The 24,129-nt window shown below is 38.2% G+C and overlaps 1 protein-coding gene across 2 annotated transcripts in view; it reads right to left on the reverse strand.

The window, feature by feature from the left end:
* The window catches only part of LOC126473152 (splicing factor 3B subunit 1), a 64,570-nt gene that overhangs the window by 1,060 nt on the left and 39,381 nt on the right, over positions 1–24,129 (reverse strand). For both annotated transcript variants that reach the window (XM_050100012.1, XM_050100013.1), the window contains 11 exons: positions 23,154–23,335; positions 19,180–19,461; positions 17,254–17,611; positions 15,294–15,439; positions 14,141–14,413; positions 11,829–12,050; positions 11,334–11,516; positions 11,024–11,212; positions 6,153–6,328; positions 5,291–5,563; positions 4,737–4,953 (listed from right to left, as the gene is read on the reverse strand). In XM_050100012.1, coding sequence (XP_049955969.1) covers positions 4,737–4,953; positions 5,291–5,563; positions 6,153–6,328; positions 11,024–11,212; positions 11,334–11,516; positions 11,829–12,050; positions 14,141–14,413; positions 15,294–15,439; positions 17,254–17,611; positions 19,180–19,461; positions 23,154–23,335 — 2,501 coding nt within the window. The remainder of the gene's footprint in view (positions 1–4,736; positions 4,954–5,290; positions 5,564–6,152; positions 6,329–11,023; positions 11,213–11,333; positions 11,517–11,828; positions 12,051–14,140; positions 14,414–15,293; positions 15,440–17,253; positions 17,612–19,179; positions 19,462–23,153; positions 23,336–24,129) is intronic.

Below are 24,129 nucleotides of genomic sequence, written 5' to 3' on the forward strand. Positions count from 1 at the left end.
AGCGTGCACTTGTCGAATCAACACTTTCACATATTCCTTGACTGATATGACTTTTCATGCTTTCCCAATGGATATGTTGCAAATACACTTCTCGGGTTTGCCGCCGTATCGTACTGTGTAACACAATATTTCACGAGTGCAACAGCTCGACATCACCAGGTGGTGGTAGCTGCTGAACCTTGCAGCAGTAGCAGCAGTAGTAACAGCTACCACCGCCTGGTGATGTCGAGCAGTTGCACGGATGAAATATCGTGCGAGTTACACAATATAATCCGGTGGCAAACCCGAGAAGTTATTTGCATTCCTTGACTGTTTTGAATGGTTTTGCAGGCTCTTGTGACACTTGAAAAATGACACGATTCCATGAGGCTGTGTTATTCGCATTACTTGTTTCAGAAACAGCCCATTTTCAATTGCATCTATAGTAACATAAGTGGACACATCATTGTCAATTCATTAAAAAATCCTGAGCCACGCATATCTGTGCACAGCATGGTTGTCACCAGTCATCATCTAAAATATAAAGCACATGACATGCTGAGCGCTTTTGAATACAATAACACTACTGCTCTAATAAAATGTTAGCATTTACTAGAAATCACACTATATGCACCAGTTCAAATGATTGTTACATGGGCATGAATGCATGCGAAAATTATAACTGCCAGTCAGAGAATAAAAATGAAAGGAGCTGTACTATTGATATGATTTCAGAGTACATATCTGTCTTATACAAACAGTTATGTTGGAAGTCATCGATACTCAAATTCTAATTGGTGTCACACACAAGCACCAACACAGAGGGTTTCAGTATAACCATCAAGACATCATATTTCATCGACAGAACTTAAATATTTACCTTATATGTTTAGTACACTATTGATAAGTGGCACACATAGTGTTGAATTTTGAACTTTACATTTTAGTACAAAACGTTGAAGAATGCATGAAGTTATACCCGTGTCTTTATTGAAAAAGAAGTGTTCACAATTACAGCACACCACTAAATGAACAGGCATCAGAAATCAATTGCATGCCAAATAAACCTGCCAAGTCTAATGGATATCCTATATCTGTATAGGACATAGTTAAGGTAAAGTTGTAACACTGCATTAAAGGGAAAGCAAATAGTATTAAGAGGTCAAAATGTATATAGTGCTGTAAATGATCTGTATCTGTATACTGCACAGTATAGCACAAGCCATCTCATACAATATAACAACTATTTTACATTTTTCACCAGCTGAGATGTTACTTGCAATAACATAACCTTATATATTGAACAAGAACAATGGCAAATACATTAACATGAAAATGAAACTTTATTTCGTTTAGTGCAAATGCTGGTATAAATGTGGAATGATAAAAAGAAAACAGAGGGTACAATAACAATATGAAGCAACACATTAACAGCTAAAATGCTCACAGGGAATATAGAGTATGACATGGGTAAGAAAACAACACAGCAGGGTAGCATAAAACAGTCAAATACATTACTGAGGTTATACAAATTAGTTATAACTATGCTGTTGGTGTAGGGCACAGACGAGACTTAAAATACTATGAAATCATCGTATGGGGTATCGTAGTGTAAGAATACAAGAAAATCCACATGATTTTGTAATACACTGCAACGATGTGTCCACATCCATTACTACAGATGCACTTGGAAGTACCTGAAACCATTTGTGCAAACAAAGTAATTTAAAACACATCCTTATGAAATCATGTCACTTAACAAATTTATTGGGGCTGTGGGGCCAACCCAGAAGAAGAAAGAAGCTTCTATGACACGATAGATTTCTGCATCCAGATGGGCTCCTGCATAGGCCAGCTGTTTAAAAGTGACCTCAAAGTTCAAAAGCCAAAGGACTGTGGTAAGGAATGTGCAGGTCATGGAACTGCCCCTCCTCTACCTATCCACCCATCATGGTAGATCTGCAAGGACACCTCTTGGAGGGTGTTCTGAATTAAGTTCCAGTAGACAGCACCTGCACAATGTGCTGGGAGACTGTATGGACCCACCAGTCAGTCACCTATAATTCCGGCTCACACATTATAGAGATAGTGATGTCTAGCCTGTACCGCAGCATGAATATTGCAATCAGTCCATATGCATTGGTTGGGTAAATTTGTTATTCCATCCCTTTCAAACATTGATTCGCCTGTAAACAAAACTGAAGAGACGAACAACAGATCGGTAGTTTGTGCAACAGAACATTGGGAAAGTTCTCCCGTGATGGGTGATTGGCTGAAGATGATATGGATGTACAAGTTGCTTATTAAGGATCCTCCATGGTGAACTTGGAGATATAATACATGCCAGCGACATTTTTCTTTCACTCGACAACCCATAGAATGTGCTCTTCCTGGTCAGGGGTATGAGCAACACATGGCCTTCCTCAGCCAATAGTCTGTGATGCTACGGATCCTGTCTCACCAACGTGACATTATACAGCACTAAAGATTGGATGACTCTGCTGGCTTTTGTCTGGAAGGACCGTGTAATACACCCATGCAGCCTCGTGTCCATTACCACTTGCCCAGCCATACATAAAAATCATGTCTGCCTGCTTACAAAATGAATATCCTGCTATGTATGAATTGAGTACTTTCAGTTAACTCATTACCTGTAGTAAATGTACAAAATTGACAAGCTGAAGACAGATGAATGACAAATGTAAACAAGTATCCCTGGTGACACGCCACCATCCAGGATACAATGAGTCAAACAGGTAAGTGAAGTAGTTGGTTGTACCTGGATAGCAGCTGAAAATTGAACTTCATTAATAACTCAAAAATACGTGATTTTCAGACACGTGTTTACGAGAACTTTTTTTTTCTTCCTTGGTTTGGTGTAAGGTACCTGTCCCCAAAGTTTGTAAAAGAATTTTGGAAACACCTTGTATAATGTGGTAATTCCAGAAACTATTCTTAATTAAACTGTCACACAAGGTGCATAGTTTCATTAATCTGAAAAGTTCTTTGCAATCTGCAAATGGTTGGTCATGTTTAACATGAGAAAATTTAAGTGGACCTGAACAGATGCCACTAATCAATCATTCGGCTGAAGTTTCTCTAGTGGCAAGACATAGTATTGTGTTGCATTCCTAATTGGCATGCCAGACATTAATTAGCACTTTGTTCCTAATTAATTTAACTAGGACTGGTACTTTTATTTGATGCCACCAACATTCTGAGGGTTTTAAAGAAAACAGCATTAAACTGCCATATGTAAATCCTCAAATTAAAAAAACACAGTCACACGCATAGCAACTATCTCAATCTAATTGACAAGTAATATGGATACCACGTAACATTACCACAATAAAAGATTTAAGGAAAAAGTATGGCCAGACTTTAAGGATACGTTTTCCACACACAAATAAACTACTTTATGTGATGTGGACATAGATTCGATATTAGTATTCATTTTCTACATTACATCACCATCAGCTACCATGTTTTCACAATCAGTAAATCCTATAATAAGAGATTAAGCATGTCATCAACAAATATTTTTGTCAATGTTTGGTTTTAGCACTGATTACTGACGGCTAGGGCCTCACATACTTCCACACAGGCTCAATGGATGAACTAATGCTTTCAAGAGAATAATCCACCTGACCCTATAGATAACAGGCCTTTATCAATGTGGCAAAACCTGTGTTTCCTGAACAATGGAGCTCTTCATTTCAGTGTTCATGTCAGTCAGCTTGTATGTAACAAATTCTGTGACAGATGAATAAGAGACGTTTAAACGATTCCCCGGCTCTGATGTTCTCCAGACCTAATCCCCCAAAACTTATTTGTTGGAGCATTGATAGCTTTCATGTATTGAGCTTCTGTACTAGACGCAGTCTCTCTTCCTGTTTTGTTTTGCAAGCCCATATGCAATTCTCGGGGAGACCTAAGGAACTCTGGGAATTGCTACAGCAGCATTTTGACGCATGTATGAATGCTAAGAGACGGCATTTTGAATATCTCATGCAAGCAAGCATTTCTTGTCGTACACTACGTTGTTCCTGAGTGTCTGCAAGATTATTAATTAAGTAAGAAGAGAGATTAAAAATGATAGACTAATTACACTTTTAAGTGAGTGTTTCTTCTTACTCTTCAAACATCTTCCCTCGAGCAGCCACTGCTGTATTATGAGCATAGGTGAAATGTCTGGAGCTGACGTCTTCAAGGTATTTACTATGAAGTCAGTAATGTAAGGGCAAATCTCAACAACACTCAGGTGATCAAAGCAGAAGAAATAAGCTGGGACAGATCCCCCTCACCTCCCTGACAAAGGAACTATTAGTTCTGAGAGCTAGGTAGTGCTACATTTTTACTTTTGTGTGTGCCTATCGGCAGTACTATGCATTTTACCTGAAGCTGAGTACTGGCCAGCAATTCTGTCTCATAATCTATTAGAAAGTGTTAAAGATCCAAGAAGCTGAGCACTTAGAAACAATAATATGTCCTCTTTTTAACACAAGTAGCCAAAAACTTGTGCAGTGCTGGGGGAGTGGATAGATTTCTCCTTCATTACAGTCTGAGTTCTGATTTCTACTCAAATAAGATTTATGTGACTCAATTTTATTGTCACTCCTGCTCATTTATTTTCTCAAAAGGCAATTTTTTTTCTGGACAGTTACAGTTCTACAAACAAACAAAATCCCATTTTCCAATTCAGCACTATATCAACGAAAATTTTTCCATTCTATTTTAATTTTAGAATAAAAACTCACCTGTAGTACATACTGTAGTATCTTGTTAGGACCAAGTGCTACGCGTAACCCTTCAATGGAGTCCATAAATGCCTGAACGAGGTGAGGGGAGGTCTCAAATATGTTGGGCCACACATGATTCAAAAGATGTATCAATGCATCTTCACATCCAAACCCATACACACCAAGGGCCATGTGTTTGATAACTGCGCATGCCGTCTGTCGGTGAACCAGGTCTCTGTAACAATGTGAATGATTAAAAATGGCAATGCCTGACACTGAGCAACATAGCTGGCTGCTCAGTTCAGCATTACACATTCAAACAGCAATGGATACCACTTTAACATTGTTGATCACAGTTACCTTACCCAGGAATGGGAGCAAAAAAAAAAAAAAAAAAAAAAAAAAAAAAAAAAAAAAAAAAAGCTGCAACATCATGCATCTTTAGACATCTTAACATTAGTACACATAGAGAAAAAAAAAAATTAATTTTAACTGAAAATAATATTATCTTAATATCTATTAACAAACTCTTGGCGTGATAACTCTAAAATGTTGATATTAATGCCACTAACCGATCCATTAGAGCATCTTCCAGCAAAGGTGTGACTGCATAGATATAGTCTTTTCCCATTTCGCCAATATATTCAAACAAAAAGGACAAAGACTTGAGAACACCATTCTGAACATTAAGTTCAGGAACACGATACTCATTCATGAGTGCAGGAAGTACAGTGAATGGAGAACATGTTTCAGCTACAATGGCAATAGCAACAGTGGTGCACACACGGTTCTGCCGCTCTTGGACTTTTAAGTTGTTCAGAAGTGTTGCCAGCACATCATGGGGGCTGTGAAAAGAAAAAAAATGAATATGTAATTACAACCACTCTGATTTCTGCTTCTTGATATCTTAAAAGCTGAGTATATATTTAACAAACACCGCATAACTTCACTAAAAATCTACCTACCTTCTAGACACATACACAATAATTAAGAAAACTTACAACACAAAAATTTACCTTCTGGGCTTATGAGAATTTGTAACTGGAACTATTAAAACCTTACTGTGAAGACAATGCACTGCAAAGCACTTATGGGAATATACTTGAACAGGTCGACCAAGTTTTGTGGTGCATTTAGTCAATGCCAACAACTGCTCTGTTAAACAAGTTTTATATTTATACTAAACTGAAATTAGAAAACTGGCTGTGGCTATGACTATCAATTCAAAGTTCTGTCAACAAACAAGTGACAGCCTGTCTTTCCATTATGTCTATTTAAACAAATTACAAAAATAAACAAATACCTAAGCAATGTCTATCCAGATAAAAAACAACCAAAAGTTAGTTTTCCAGCCATATTCTATAACCCTGTGTACCTCATGCAGTGACTACATTTCAACTTTAAAAATAGTGAGATGACTTCATGATGACTTACCCAATAGCTTTGGCTATGTAACCAAATGTGTTTACAGTGGCTCTTCGAATAGCCTTCTTATGTGCTTTTAGCAGCTCAAGCAGTTCAAAACAAATGCGCATCCATTCTCGAGCAGATACATATTCAGGTCCGCGGTCAGCAATTCTTCCAACCAAGTCTATACAATTTTCTTGCACCTGTTAACAATAATGAAGTAAAGCAATTATTTGACTGTGTATAATTAATTACACAAAATTGTATATCAACAAAGTTGTGAAGTAGGTAACACAAAAGAATCTTTATTTTTATATGTTACTAGCCTTTTCCCTGTGGCTCTGGCTGCGTATGCATTTGACACCTATACTGAGCACACCTAGCCCCTCCCCCCCTCTACTCTGTGGTCGCCTCTTCCTCCCCCACCTGTAACTACCCCCCCCCCCCCCACCAATGCACAATCTCCACATCTTTATCCCACTCCCTCTGATCATATCCTCCCCCCATTTCCTCCTTCCCCTCCCTCTCACCATTTACTTCGCCCCATTTCCTCCTCCCATCTCTTCCTTTTCCAACTTCCTACTACCCCTGTACATCTTCCTACTTTCTCATGCATCTCCCCCTCCTCCCCTCTCTCTGTCTATTTCCTCATCTCCCTCACTATCAATCCCCTTATTCATCCATCTCAATTTGTCCTGAGCCATGCTCATCAACCCATGTAGCCCCTGCAACACAACTCAATAAAGCAGGCCGATACTACTCTTAACACAAAACATCTGTGAAAAGGATTGCCTACATATAGGGGCCCAGAAAACCTTTTTTGCATGTGACATGTAGGCTGCACTGCAAAGCAGGTATATATGGCAGACTGATACTGTTCCCATACAACATGCCTGTCACGCAGTGCTGCCTATTGCCAATTTTACTCATACGGTCACGGGGCCCTCACACGCTCAATGTCTTCTGTGTGACAAATTGTGCCAATGTACTGAGTGAAAGCGCAAGGCCAAGAATGGCACGATATTGTTGTGCAATGTTTACTCTGCCTCTGTAGAAAAGATCTTAGTGCTCGATGATGCGGGATGCGCATGTACTGTGATTGTCACTAACTGCTGGGGGAGGGGGGGGGGGGGGGGGGGGGGGGGGGAGTAAGCAAGAGGGAGCAGTGATGGGTGAAAAAGTGGCTTGGTAGGCATTCTACATACATCCATACTAATATTCTGAGTTTTCTTTTTAAAGTAAATGAGGAATCTTTCAATGCATTGGTGATCATTATGCCTTATGTACCTGGACAGACACTGCCTATATACTCGTTGGATTTCCCTTACACAGTCCTGGAATTGGTCTATAAACCTGAAAAGATTGGTTGGTTGTTTGGGGAAGGAGACCAGACAGCGTGGTCATCGGTCTCATCGAATTAGGGAAGGATGGGGAAGGAAGTCGGCCGTGCCCTTGCAGAGGAACCATCCCGGCATTTGCCTGGAGTGAAAACCTGAAAAGAGTGAGATACATTACTGCACAAGATCAGTAGCTATTAATCCTGTGTATTTATGCAATAAATAACCCACTGAAGTTTCTGAAATGAACGAACTAGCTGTTGAGTGTTATTTCCCTGCCACTTTTGTTGAATATTCCTACAGCTAATTACAGAGTAAGTATTAAATACATAATCAAACTACTTCCCTAAATGCACTTGCAGAGATGGTTGCTTTCATCTGTCTTTCCTGATTTATTCTTATTCATTAGGGGGTTGCCCTATCAGTTGTTTGCATTTCCGCATATCATGAAGTCTCGGCAGGAACTGCGATGTATTGCAAAATATCACCCTTACATGGTACAATATATTGCATAAGATACTGAGCAAGTCACCTTCAATATATTGTGCAAACTATTGATACTGCTCTGAGATAGTCAATATTATTGCACAATAAATACTGTAGATGTGAATGGCTCTTTACATTTCCAGCAGTCCAAAGAGACAAGCGTAATTTCTTCATATTGGAGGGCATTATCGTAATGTAAAGAGTAAGACAAGTCTTTAAGTAGGAAAACAGAGATGAAACCTTCAAATTTACGGAACGTGTGTGTAGGAGCAGGTTGCTCTGCCATATGGTGTTTTGGTGTGTGTTAATGAGTGTTTTGACATCTTAAGTTGTACGTTCTTATTTGTGTTTACCTTAGTTAGATACCACCGATATGTATATGGAGACTGTGGAGAAAAATTCGCACTACTGCAATTTAATGGCACAACTGAGGATAGTGACAGCTGAACAATGGAAAAGGTGAGACAGGTGTAGCTACTACAAACTGAAATGGGAGGACATTGGTGAGGCGGAAAAAATACAAAACTAGAAAACACAACCTCTGTTCAAGTGGATTCTAGGATCTATGGCATTCCTGAATATATTGAGTCCGAGGATATTAATCTATACATAATCTTTTGTTTAATCAATATTTTATAAAATAAAATATAAGGATGTATGAAAGTCAATCAGCTTCCCACACACAAAATCTAAAATCTCATGGCGACTTCCTCATGAAATCTGCAAACAAATATCACCATCACTTTGTATTTCTTGTGCTTATTTAGATAATGTTTTACCCATAGTTGGCTTAGGGCTTTCTTTTTGTGTTGCTTTTCATCACAATACACACGCACAAATTGCTAAGCAAAGGTACGGACATATAACACACTGCTTGCAAAACCAGGCAAGTTGTGGGAAAGAATACACCCGCATAGACAAGTTCTTTCTACTTATTTTTCTGCATGTGCTTTTGTTCCCGTGTGTGTTTTCAAATGAGAAAAGAGGCTTTGTGTGGACATTCCTTGACCTTTTTTCTCTATCCAGACAATGATACAGACCATAAGTCACTGTCTGTAGTACCACATCATGTGTAAATGTTTAAGGAGAGTGAGTAAAATACGTCAGAACTAGACAATCAATAAGTGTCAGTTTTCCCTGAAGAAGTGGGTGCAGTTTCTCATTTTGCAGATATCACTGAGAAGTTTGAATATTTTAGTCATTCCTGTAATGACTGCATGATTTGACACATCAAAAGTGAAACAAATCAGGACGCTGATGACACTATTGTAACAATGAGACAAAGACAACCTAAAAATAAACTCTACAATATAAGGAAAAGATCACACGTTATGCAAACAGGCACAATGGAAAGACAATTACACATTCCTTTCAGCTAAATCCATTGTCAGAAAAGAAAAAAAGAAACACACACACACACACACACACAGAGACAGACAGACAGACAGACAGAGAGAGAGAGAGAGAGAGAGAGAGAGAGAGAGAAAATTCTATGTATGGCATTCTAGTTCTGAGCTGCTGGAGATTGTGGTCATGTGGGTCATGTGTGTATGAGGTGTGCTTGGTTATGTGAACGAATGTGTGTTTCCTTTTCTAAAGAAAGCTTTGGCTGAAAGCTAACGTGTAACTGTCTTTTCGTTGTGTCAGTCTACAACTTAACGTGTCATCTTTACAGTGAGTGGCAATCTATCTTTTCCTTATACTGTTGATATTCCTATATGGAATCCTTATTGATTTTGTTTACAAATAAACTCTATATGGCATAAATGGTCAGCAGTGAAAGTAAATGAAATTTACTGTTTTCTTTTTATTATTTTGAATATGTGCATCCTCAAATTGCTGAAACAATTTGTGATCGATTTTGTATTACATTTTCCAGATTATATCTTAAAGATAATGCTAAATGTGTTGGCAGAGGTAAAGAAATGCACGAGTCTCTTCATGAAGTGAGGCCTTTCTTTCTGAGTAAATGAAATAGTAATCACCCTGACCTGAATCCTGCAACATATGAAACGTGTCCTTCTCAGGGGATGTTGGGTATTAGGTGTTTTTTTCAAAGTACAGCACATCTCCTGGCAGTAAAGTGGAAGTCAAAATGATATACTTACAATCTTCCCACTGAACATAAAGAAAACCACCCTCTATATTCCTGTGAGGGTCAAGAGAGGTACAGCCAAAAACAAAGCCAGACATCACTGATGACAATAAGAATAGAACTTGTGTTGACACAGCATATTGGCTCTTCAGATGTTATCCATCTTCCAGAAGATGGAATTGGTGGAACAAACTATTTTTCCATCTATGCACAGAGAATGCCATGAGAAATAATTCACTGGCAAATTATATGACGACAGTGGGAAGAAACTGGCTGAAAAGTTTTTTTTTCAGTATCTACCCACTTTGTCATCACACACTGACTGCAAACATAGTGAATACAGCTTCCAACTATGTTTTTCCTGTGGAGGGAAGGGGGAGACTGGTAAGCACATTAGGTGTGTCCCACAGTGCTTACAGGATTATCGTACTAAAATTAATTACATTGCGAACATATAAAACAGTCTCAGTTACATGTATCCAGTTTTAAATATTCCAGTACTATCTTTGTGCAGACAGGATAATAATTGTACCACTCAAGAGATGGAGTACATGAGAACCTTTTTTCTCAGCTTTCATGTGTGTCTTGTTCTCATTACAATGTCTATTTGAAATATATACTGCCATACACACTTATATTTCTACAATACTCTTCCTTTTCCTATTTACATGATGCAAGAATCACACACCTGTCACATTCATTTATTTTGTAAATGGCATTAAAAAGCAAACCAGATTTATCCTGGTTCACAGAAAGTTCTTGGTGTGGAGATTCCCTTGTTGAAAGTGTTAACTCATTTCCATTTCAGTCAAGCTAACCTGGAAACCACTTAAAAGCAAAGTGTACTGTTCTGAGCTTGTAGCCACTCAATTTCTAAGTTATGAACAAACATTTAAGATGACATTGTATCTCTATACCCATCAAATAAATATGAAATAGTCAACACAAAACAATGTACACTAAATACAACATCTACAAACCTTTTCATGCCTGTTCTTCAAGATTGGTGTGAGCCTAGGGAGTAGATCCTTGATTGGTGGCGTCATTTTAGTCATACCAATTACATTAACAATAGCCTTCAGAGCACCCAATATGGAACCTAATACCTCAGGGTACTCTTCTCCTAAGTACTCATACAGCACAACACCAAGATGCCCCATGAGCTTTTCCTGCACACAAAGAAATTCATTGTGTGTTTATACAATTCACAAATAACTTTAAATCTTCTATCCTCAAAAGATTGTTTCACAGACAAACGTAATGTGTATGGAGATCACAACCGTGACTCACCTCCTGACAAGTCTTCATGACAACTGCAATACGGGATATAAGATCAGCAGCCTGTTGTCTAACTTTAGCTGACTTGTTGTTTAATCGCCACAGGATGGTACCACAAATCTGTGGAAGGTAAGGCTTCACACGTTTCCCAAGCTGGTTCACTATGGTTCCAAAGCCATTCAGCATCACAACGTCCTAAAATGGGGAAATATGCCTTGAGCCAACAACATAGATAATAGTATCAGTTTAACACAACATCAAAAATTAAAGTTTAAAACAGGTGCAGAACATCAAAAGGCAAATTTTTATAGTGGCATCTTAACTACAAAGCTGATTACGAAAAACTTGAAGAGATACTGATTAACTAATGTACAGACGTAGAGATTTATGAGGAGCCTACATGACAACACAAATTGAAATTTTATTATTTTAAAAGTTACTGCAGAAAACAAAGCAAAGGAACCAGGTAAATAAGAAGCTAATTAAAAATGCAATCATGTCTCATACCTCTGTGGTCTGCTCCTGGAATGCATATAGTATACCATCAATAAGTTGCTCCTCTAATCTGCTGTCAATGTCTGCAGCACCTAGATTACCCATTATCTTCTCTATTGTCTCCATCACCATCTTACGATACTGTTCGTTCTCATCCTTCAAATCATCCACAACCCGATTCACAATTTCAGAGGCACCTACTTTGTTTGCTATTTCCACTGTAGTGTCCACCAACTGAAACAGATAATTATCATAATGAAAAAGAAAAGCAAGCAAATAACACCTGAACAGCAAACACTACCGAAAATTACAGTTAATTATCCTTTCAAATACACTCCTGGAAATGGAAAAAAGAACACATTGACACCGGTGTGTCAGACCCACCATACTTGCTCCGGACACTGCGAGAGGGCTGTACAAGCAATGATCACACGCACGGCACAGCGGACACACCAGGAACCGCGGTGTTGGCCGTCGAATGGCGCTAGCTGCACAGCATTTGTGCACTGCCGCCGTCAGTGTCAGCCAGTTTGCCGTGGCATACGGAGCTCCATCGCAGTCTTTAACACTGGTAGCATGCCGCGACAGCGTGGACGTGAACCGTATGTGCAGTTGACGGACTTTGAGCGAGGGCGTATAGTGGGCATGCGGGAGGCCGGGTGGACGTACCGCCGAATTGCTCAACACGTGGGGCGTGAGGTCTCCACAGTACATCGATGTTGTCGCCAGTGGTCGGCGGAAGGTGCACGTGCCCGTCGACCTGGGACCGGACCGCAGCGACGCACGGATGCACGCCAAGACCGTAGGATCCTACGCAGTGCCGTAGGGGACCGCACCACCACTTCCCAGTAAATTAGGGACACTGTTGCTCCTGGGGTATCGGCGAGGACCATTCGCACACCGTTAGGCCGTCTTCCGCTCACGCCCCAACATCGTGCAGCCCGCCTCCAGTGGTGTCGCGACAGGCGTGAATGGAGGGACGAATGGAGACGTGTCGTCTTCAGCGATGAGAGTCGCTTCTGCCTTGGTGCCAATGATGGTCGTATGCGTGTTTGGCGCCGAGCAGGTGAGCGCCACAATCAGGACTGCATACGACCGAGGCACACAGGGCCAACACCCGGCATCATGGTGTGGGGAGCAATCTCCTACACTGGCCGTACACCACTGGTGATCGTCGAGGGGACACTGAATAGTGCACGGTACATCCAAACCGTCATCGAACCCATCGTTCTACCATTCCTAGACCGGCAAGGGAACTTGCTGTTCCAACAGGACAATGCACGTCCGCATGTATCCCGTGCCACCCAACGTGCTCTAGAAGGTGTAAGTCAACTACCCTGGCCAGCAAGATCTCCGGATCTGTCCCACATTGAGCATGTTTGGGACTGGATGAAGCGTCGTCTCACGCGGTCTGCACGTCCAGCACGAACGCTGGTCCAACTGAGGCGCCAGGTGGAAATGGCATGGCAAGCCGTTCCACAGGACTACATCCAGCATCTCTGCGATCGTCTCCATGGGAGAATAGCAGCCTGCATTGCTGCGAAAGGTGGATATACACTGTACTAGTGCCGACATTGTGCATGCTCTGTTGCCTGTGTCTATGTGCCTGTGGTTCTGTCAGTGTGATCATGTGATGTATCTGACCCCAGGAATGTGTCAATAAAGTTTCCCCTTCCTGGGACAATGAATTCACGGTGTTCTTATTTCAATTTCCAGGAGTGTACAAGTAATTTTTAGTCATCTCTCTCTCATCATGAAACAAGAAAATTAGAACAGGGCCTGATAAAGTTCACATGTCACCAGCAAAGTCACTAATTTACTAGGTAATGCAAAGGAAACTATTTCTAAGTAAATTTACATTACACATGCAACATATATACTTCCTATAAACGAACTATGGAACATTGTCCACAGTATCATAGCTCCTAAAATGCCAATAATGTCTGTTCTGCAACTAGTAACTTTAAACACTGTCAGAGAAATGTGTTTCATCCACCATACCCTTCACGTTTTAAACGCTAAGAAAGGAAGCATAGCGAGAATATATGATGAAAAATTATTCAAATGACAGCTTCCTTCTAACTATGCTCTATGTATGAACAAGATAAGCTACCATTCATTCACATAGAATTTAATATAGAAAATATTTTTCCATATCAGTAATGAGACTGTAAATACAAAAGAAGTATCTGTGAGAAGCAATAAGAAACAACATTAAAGCATGTAAAAGTAATTAAAAATGCAGAGGATGAACACCTAATTAAACAAAAATGTGCATAACTTATGGTATATATCATGGAAATGCACACTTTATGATTACATACCTGTCTATAATTACGCCTATCAAGAGCCATTCGATGGTTCCAGAAATGTTTAAAGAAATGTGGCAAAATTTCATCTTTAATGTATTGCGATTCCACACCATCAGTGCCACAACACTGTTTCACTACTTTCAGCACAATTTTTTTCATTTCTTCATCAGGAGACTGAAACTCTCTAATCAAAATTAACATCACTTCACGGGTATAGTAGTTGGCATATTCAGCATCCATCAAAGGTATTAGGTAACCAATGGCTTTCAGGAAGGCTGCCAAACCCTGTCAACAACAAATAATGTACGAGTATGAGATGGCATACTAACAATAAAATTAAACAATAAGAGCAACAAATTCATAAAAAATAGCCTTCATCATGACTCCCATGACTACGCACTGACATTCTCTACACCAAATGAATGCGGCAACTATTTATTTAAATCTGGATACCAAGGTAATAAGGAAGGAAGATTAGGATTTAACAATCTGTCTACATAGAAGTCATTAAGACAGAGTACAAGCCCCAAATGTTTTGAGGATGAGAAAGGAAGTTGGACATTCCCTTTTGTAGGAATCATGTTTAAACCTTTATAGGATTATGAATAGGGGATGATAAAATTAGTAACAATATGGAAAAGGTATATTGCTACTCATCACACAGAGGTGGTGCTAAGCCCCAGACAGGCACAATGCAAATGTGCCTGTCTGCGACTCAATGGCACCTATATGTGATGAGTGGCAATCTATTCTTCCCATACTACTGTTGTTCCATCCTGGAGTTCTCGTTGTTGGAGGAAAAATTAGTGTAAGATTAAGAAAATCATGGATAATTTACTTATGATGAGGACTACCATTCATTTATTTAACTAATCATGTACCATATTCGAATGTGTATATATCAGGGAAAAACAGAGCCTGACTATTAAGGAAGTGATTGAGAACATCAATGGGAGGGACTGCAGTGGGATGGAGAAAGGCAAAGAGAAGGAGACTAAAATGGGAATAAGGAACAATGCAGCTGCGCAAAGAAATTTGTCACCTTTTGTAATGGTAAGATAACACAGAATGATGAATATGTGCAACATATTGCCTGGCTGAATAGAATGTTGCACTAGAGAATTTATCAAGTTGAGCTAGAGATGAATTGAAAACAGTGTCTTACCTTACCACGGTGCGTCCTGATACCTTTCCACAGAGGTTTCAGCACGGAGTCAAAACTCTCAATACCATATGGTGTGGCAGCCTCAGCAAGAGCTGCAATGGCAAGGGCAGTAATGGTGCGTACTTTCTGCTGCTCATCCACGAGACCTTTGAAAGAATAGTGATCATTTTAATAGTGCTGCAATTTTGCAAATAACCATAGGTGTTTTGAAGTAGCCTACAAATATCAAAACCCACCTGATTCTGGAAAACAGAAGGGATTTGCAAATATAAGTCTGATTTTATTGTGCAAATATCCCAGTACTGAATCAGCTTCATGAATTTTAACAGTTACCACCATTATATTTCATGTAATACACTGGATATACAAATACGCTCTGAACAAACCAAATATTCTATCTTTATTATTTAGCTTAACATTTTGTTGAGAGCTAAGACATTATTTACTAACAAGCAGAGCTCCCCAGAGATTGAACAGATTTTTTGAAACCACCTATATGGTGATGTAGATAAGATATCAGGCATCACATCCTGCAGCCACTCACCGTGGTGGGCCCTCGTTTCGAGTGACTGACGGAAAAAGTTGGACTTTTATGTGATGCTCAATAGCACCAAAAGATAAGGTTTTTGTAGAGTATTTGTGTGGTCGAATGGCTACGGTAAGGCCTTTCTTCACATGCTAAAGGTTGTGGGTTTGAATCTCATCAGGTGGCTTAATTTTTGTTTGTTTTTAAACCTTTATCAAAATGGCTTTGGTCGTGAAACTTCCTGGCAGATTAAGACTGTGTTCCGGACTGAGACTCGAACTCGGGACCTCTGCCTTCCGCTGCAGAGTGAAAATCTCATTCTGGTGACGATCACTACTTTTATTCAATTAATTGTTTTAATGTAATTTTTTTATTTCTATTCCTTTGCTACATTTTAATCATTGAATGTTTAATTTTTCATTTGTTCTTATCTTCTCTTTATAACTTTCCATTTCCACTTTGAATTTTTATGAATGTGAATTTAATTATATTTATCTATTTTAATATTTAAATATCTGAAAACGCTGATCTATTGGTTAAAAAACAAATGATGAAATCTATATATATTAGCTGTACAATAGTGTCAAAACTGTAGTTTTCATTACAAGACGTACATTTCTCTTCTGGAGGATAATCGTCGTACAAACATTTAAAACACAGCCTAAATTCCTATTAAATTCCTTTTCCTATTATTTATTTCATAAATAATGGAGATGAAAATTTAAACAAAGAAAAGGAGTGTAAGTAACACTAAGTTCAACAAAAATGAGGAATAGAAACAATGACAGCAATAACTTTGAAGAGAAATAGGATAATAAAACAAAAGAAATAAAATTAAAATAAACATATAAAATTAAAATAACATGAACGAAGATTTTAAGTGGGGAAAAAAAAATGATACGAGGGAAAATGAAGGACCTGATATGATGATTAAAATGATGTGGCCAAGGAATAGAAATATGAAACCACACACAAACCAATTAATTGAATAAAAACAATGATCAAAATAATTTTGATACGAATTTAAAAAATAAAAATATAAAACTACTTGGTGAGATTCGAACCCATGGCCTGCTCCATTTCAGAGCCTTACCTATCCATAGCACGATGCAAACAGTCAATGTGAAGCTACTATAGTAACGGTATTGAGGGTTGCGTAAAATTTCCAACTTTTTTCCGTCAATAACTTGCAAATGAAGGCCCACCAAGGTGAATGACTGCAGGTTGTGATAGCTGGGATATTAACCTACATCACAGAAACCACGGTTTCAGAAAGTCAGTCCCACTACTGGGGAACTAAGTATCAAAATGCAGACACACAAAATAAGTGGCAAGATTTATTTCAACAGTGTAATGTTTTGGAAAAACGTTTGTCAAAGTATTAATTTGTTTTGAGAAATCAGCCCAAGAATTGTTTTATCGCTGCCCACTTACCATGTTCAATAATCTCTACAAGGCTCTTCAAATGAGGCAAGATAGCACACCCCATTAGGATGGCAATTTGTTGCACAATCTTGATACCAGTGTGACGAGCTTGCCACGATTTCTTGCTACGACACACGGCTTTCAAGAATGGCAAGAGAGATGGAATTCCAAGTGCAGATGCAACCACTGCAAATGCCCGGGCTGTCGTGTTACGCACGTATTCATCAATGTTGTCGATATCAGGACGCATGGTTGAAATCATTGTTGCCAGACCAGCAGCTTTAGCCAGATTTGAAATAATTTCACGACCCTCTACACGGGCGTAGTAGTCTTCATCAATGAGAAGTGGTTCAATAACCACCAGAATCTGTCAAGAGGCCATAAAATTAAATGTATAGCACATAATAACACACAATAAAGTAATTGACAAACTTGTGTAAATGATTAGAAGAATGGAGGACCATTTGCATCTCTACAATAAGTGAATATGCTGAAAATGGCATACACATTTTTTATCAACAAAATGCACTCTTTCCACTCCAAATATAAACACAAAAATTAGACAAGACAACTGTTTTCAGCTTCCTGCAGATACAATACGCCACGCAGAAAACAACCAACTGCCTTCTACAGAGCCTCTTTCTTACTACCTGTGGTTTGGGGAGGAAATAAATCAATCAGCTTTGCATATTTATACTGCACTGAACATTAGGGCTTAGTTGAGCTTTAGATCAACTGTAGTTATGCAACATCAGTGTGCATGGAAACAATACCCAATGATAATGTGTGCGTTTTTAGTGAGTAACCTGTGATGCATGTTTGCTTATCTTTAAGATTATAAATAAACAGGTGGGTTCCTCTCATCTTGGAGGTATGAGGGAACTGACCTCCCTTTTTAACCATGCCTAACATATACCTCCTTCCTGATGAAGGACCTGTTAGTCCAAAACGTAGGTAGTGTGACTTTTTTCTCTCTTGTGCATCTTATCAGCAGTGCTACAAATTTCACCTCCTGAAGGTAAACGATGACCAGAAATTTATTTTTCTTAACTGAATTTTTCTTTGATACAGCAAAGTATAAATTAAGAATGTAACAAGGTCACTGAAAACAGAAAGGCTATCCCATTCCAACAAAAAATTATACAAAAATAAATTCTCATTAACTCCTGCTTTTATATTTTTACTTTTTTTATTTAGTTATTGTAACAGTGAATAAAAATTACAGAAATTACTCTTATTTGTCAACTGATCAAGTGTGACTTCTTTTGTTTTGTTCATACATTGTTAAATGACAAATGCACACCTATTCATTATTTGCAATGACCCAATTTACTCTAATTGTTATTCACTAACAACAACATTATAAAAAAGGCTTTGGCCAAAAGGTAATGTGTAACAGTCTTTTCTTGTGCCTGTCTGCAACTCAATATTTCATCTTTACAGTGAGTAGCAGCCCATACTTTTCATAATATTGTTGATATTCCAATCTGGACATTCCACTGTTTGTATTTCACTAAACCATTTTGTGAGTGAGGAAGATCAATAAAAACTACAGGTTGTTAAAAAACACTTAAGGCATGAAATTAGTCAGATATGTCTGTTACTGCTTGTAACTATTTGTTTCCAGAAAAATGAAAGAAATGATAAGTGACAGAAAACAAATCCCTTGAACAAACAGAGGACTTAATCCCTAATGCCCTCCGCCACACACCGTTGGGTGGCTTGCGGAGTATCAATGTAGATGTAGTAGATGTAGATGTAAATCTTGTATTTGTAGTCTGACTCTTGAGCTACTGAGTCACCAGCTTTCTTTGTTTTATTATTTCAATTTTTTTTATTGGTCATTTCCTTCAGCAATAATGTATTAGAGAGAGACATTTAGCAGATCTGATGACGAATTGTAAAACTGCACACTCAATAAAATGTGTTACATACCTTGTGCACATACGGTCTCACAAGATCATCTAACTTGTAAAGAATTCTGTCAATAACTTTCACAAGCAAATGTCTTTCCTGGTCTTCAAGAGTAGGTGACATCAACAGAGGAAGTATTTGGTTAAACAATGGACCAGCACCAAATTCTCTTGCTTTGTCTGTTATTTGTCGAAGAGCCGCTTTACGCATAGGGGGTGTTCCATTTTTGATTTTCAGAAGTAACTTCATTATCTTTCTCTCCTTCTGCTCCTCAGGGCTCAGAGTCTCCTCATCAACTTCCACCTGTGAATCATATGAGCAAATGTATGAAGCCAACATTCCTCACCAATAGTGATAACATCTCTATAAATAAACCTTACAAGTTACAATTAAAACACATCGCGAAAAAATAAAGTATTCAAGATTGGGTAATTAATGTTTAGTTTGGTATGATAAAATTTAGATGGGGAAAATGAGTACAGAACAGATGAATGTTCACAGGGTGTATACGTGGACAAGGAAAAAAATTTCCGGATTTTTCCCGGTTGAAAATACACTTTCTTCTGGGTGAAAATACACTTTATCCGTGTTAAGTGACAGTATACTTTTCCTCGGCACTGTAAAACTTATCAGTCATGAATGTTTATGGTTTTCTACAAAGATGTAGAATCTACCGGCACTTTAGAAAAGAAACCGAGGGGAAAAAAAACACGTTTTGGAAAGATCTTTGATGTGCAGCAACATGTACGCTGCATTTTTTATGGAGGTATAAATTCAAATTCCGCCAAACACTGCATGTTATTTTCCGAAGCAATGAAATTGAGATTGCGATACGCTTTTGTATCCCAGTCATAGCTCATGTCACGTGATCTCGCCACCTTATGACAGCATAGGACACGTGATGTAGTCAACCAATTACAAGATCACTCTTACATAACGCGAACACACAGAAAAAGAGATGTTAATGGTTTAAATTAATATACATAGTCTTGCTACAAGAAAAACAAAGCTTTCACAAATAATATTGGTCTCTAAGATAAATAAGCTGCAAGAGAAGCTAACCTTCCACATATAAAATGCTCATCTTTTCGCGAATGTTACACTTAAAGATACATCACACAAATGTGCCAGTAAAATTTTTAATAACGACGTAAATGTGTGATCTAGGCTAGAAATCCTTGAAGATGGTCATCCTCAAAGAGTTGATTTTTAAATGAGAGTCAAACGCTCTGCGATTTAAGAAATTCATTGTACATTCTCGCACATAGTTCATCTTGCGTAAAAGGAAATTTACTTTCAAAGTAACACTTTTCAAACCACCATTCGCAATATTTTCCCGTGACCTGTTAGAAATTGGTTCGTTTCAGCAGTCACCAGAGAGCGCCAGATAACAGGCGTCACCGTGCTTGTTCAGCTACGATGACACAGGAAGCCCGCATGTTCGTACGTGTAAAACATTAAAAAATCTTGCATTTTGTCATAAAACTCGTGAACCATACTAAAATGCATAACTCGCCTTAAAGTGCGCAATCATATGTCCAGATTCGGATGTAAATTTTCTTGAGTACCAGTACCGTATTATATCATGTTTGGTTCTTTATTACGGCATAATGCCATACGAGCTAGAAGATGGAAACATGCACTTCAGATACAGCGAACAGTTGAAACTAGCCAACAGTGTGAAATCAAACACTTAGTTTCAAATAAATTGACTGCCTCAACGCAAAAGATTAATAAAAGCCAAATCTCTTTAGCAAAGCGACAAAAATAACTTCATTCTTCTGCAAGGCGATTAATGCTTGACTGTCAGAAAGGTGGAAATAAAACCTGAAACTAACAACATATTTTAGCCTTCCGTAATTATGCAAAGCTATTTTAATTCATTTGATAGCTCCCGGTCACACAAATCCGTTTTCATTTAACGTGAGAGCCATAAACAAAGAGGAAACAATAAAATCACTGAACGTACACACAGGTCACATCGACTGCTGTATGCTGCATGCATCAGCCCCGGATTTACTATATTTCCGAACTGGGGCAATGTTAGATAGTGGCGCCCAGCCACACACCTGTAGCCAGAAGCGGGAGAAAGTACTACTCATACGCGACTCAACTGCGCATGCGCATGAGCCCTCCCGCAACAGCTCAAACGAATCTAATGTAAACAGCTGTCACGTCACGCTCATCAGAGGCAATTTGTTGTTAGTACGCACTGTATATTCTTCCTAAAGCCTTTGACACACTTTGGTTGGCAGATGCTTGTAAGAGCACTGTGTTTTGTTGTTGTATATCGCGCATTTCCTTTGCTACTGGAGTTTTATTTTTCTCTCGTTCATGTTTTGGTGCTGCAGTATTATTCTGCACAAGCGGGATACAGTAATATCCTTCGTGAGAGTTTTGGTTCTTACCAGTCAAAAATCACAAAAATTTAACTGGTAACTAAAACAATGAAAAATTCCCGGAATTCTAAAAAATTCCCTAGTTTTTCCCGGTTTTCTCCCAGCCGAAAAAATTCCCGGGTTTTTCCCGGATCTCCCAGGTCGTATACACCCTGGTTCAGTCATTTCTAACGCGTGTAAAGATGTATGTTATATGTAGAGACATGGTTGACTCCAGCTCTGGCCAGACAGCAGTCAGTCTGAGATGTTACATTGTGAACAAATATGACTAGAACCAGGATGTAGAAGCAGGTCCGCTCTTCATATGCTATGGGAGGAGATGGGACACCATAATAAATTAGATGAGCAACTGAAGGAGGAAATAAGGTCTATTGCAAATATCTTTTGTGATCAATTTAATTCTGAACACAATGTAATTGTTACAAATATGTGGGAGTGTCAAAGACAGTAAAATGACTACAAATTATAAGCATACAAAGTGGAAAGCCCCAAATCAATGTTTGAAAAAAGGTGATGAAAGCACACTGCTTTACCACAAATTAACCCTCTAACTGTAGGCAATTTTCTGATTTTTCTGTACAAAACGATGGTGCATTTTTATTTGTTAATTTAAATGGTTGTAACGACAGAAATATTGTAATGTAACAAGAAAACCAAAAATTTACTTTAGACTTGAATTGTAACAGACAATGTAAATAATGAAGGAAAAGTGAAAAACTGCATTCAATGCCATGAAGCAAGATAAACTTATTTATACATATTCTGAGTGTTGTTTATCTTAAAGAAAGGTTCCAGACAAATGCTCGACAATACAAATAAGATACAGCTGCAATGAGAAGGTATATGTGTGAGTGAGTCGGGATAACATGTAAAATACGACTCCTGCAGTTTCAGACAGAAAACTACAAACATTCGATGTTCCAGAGCAGCAGAAAAATATTTGAAGGGAAAACTGTGACTTCCAATGACCTAACATAGTGGAAATTAAGTCTGCTGTGATTATCACGGGCCTTTTAATACACATCTACATCACCCATGGCTGGAGGGTTAACCAGCAGTTGTTTGTGAGATGAGAAAGGGGTTGTCAATCATCAAAAAGACAAACTATGCTTGAATGTAATAAATTTCAGACCTAATGAATCTAAAATGCAATAAGTGAAAGTTCAGTTGTTTTACTAGTTGGACCACTCGCAAGGAGGAATACTGTTACCTAGATTACTGAAAAGGGCTATTAATAACACACTAGCACCTATTTCTCTACAGGAAGTATTTTATTTTGGAATGATCATTACTATTAATTGCTTTTCATTTGAAAACATTAGTTAATGGTAGCTGAATTCAAATTATAAATTATTTTTAAAACTTTTCACATTCTTAACAAGGGTACTATGTTTGATCTATAAGAAAATTGCCAGTCACATGAAACTACAATTAAATACAGAAAAATTATCTACTTCTCAATTAGTAGCCAAATGGAAGAAATCGCACGAATGGAAGGTTTTAAAACCAAAGAACAGACTAATTTGCTAGCGGAATCAAGTCATGTAACAAATGAAACCAATATTTGCAATATATTTTTAAGAAATTCCAAATTACCAGCAGCTTGTCAAAATATTGTGCATCTTCTGGTTTCATGAAGGGCAGATTTCCTTTAGGCTGGTTGTCCATATATTTTGCAGTCTTATCCTCTGTCTGGATAAAGAAACCAGCCGGTGTGCCAGCTATAGGTGTTGGTGTTGCTGTCAACTTACGGGCCGGGGTGCGTATTGGAATATACCCTGTGGTACAAAGAGACAGTATTATCTGAAACTGACATGTGAGACTGGTTTAAAATATAAAGGAAACAATATCAAAATATAAACTAAAAAATGTTGAAAATAAAATTAAGGCTGCCCATCAACCTAAACCAGCATTAATTACCAATTTAATTACTGTTATGAGTGTTGGATCAATTTCTACATTCTACAAAGAACATACACAATGTCTGATATGCCAGTATTTCATCCAAGGATTTTCTAAATGAACAAACCCACTAAAACACATCAATGGTGCCTTAAATTAATTGTGGAAACTCTGAACTACTTTGACCTGCAATTTAATGTTTACTAAAGGGAGTATGTATATGAGGATTGACCACCACCCACCAAACAGACCATCTTGGACAATGGAAAGTTCAGGATGCAATAAAAACAATCATCAAATTTATCCGAGAATAATACAATCCTGAATATAAGACAACCCCCATTTTTAAGAGCATCCTTGAAAAAAATTGTAACTCATATTCTGACTTATTAAAATTACAAATTGTTTTATTGACATAAAATATCTGCACAAAACATTAGCATTATACCTGTTCTAAACTTGGGCCATTTATTGATAATACAAGGGGAAATAAACATAAAGAAATGATTTACATTAATTATTATCTTCATTACTTTTTTGCTTACTAACTACAAGCCTGATGTCTGGGGTATCACCATTTTAATCATCACAGTCATCCTAATAGCACCACTGTTAAACTTATATCTTTGTTGTCAGCAATATTTGGGTGTTCCCTCCAATATGTGGCAAT

The sequence above is a fragment of the Schistocerca serialis genome, chromosome 4, assembly GCF_023864345.2.
Source record: "Schistocerca serialis cubense isolate TAMUIC-IGC-003099 chromosome 4, iqSchSeri2.2, whole genome shotgun sequence".
Lineage (NCBI taxonomy): Eukaryota > Metazoa > Arthropoda > Insecta > Orthoptera > Acrididae > Schistocerca > Schistocerca serialis.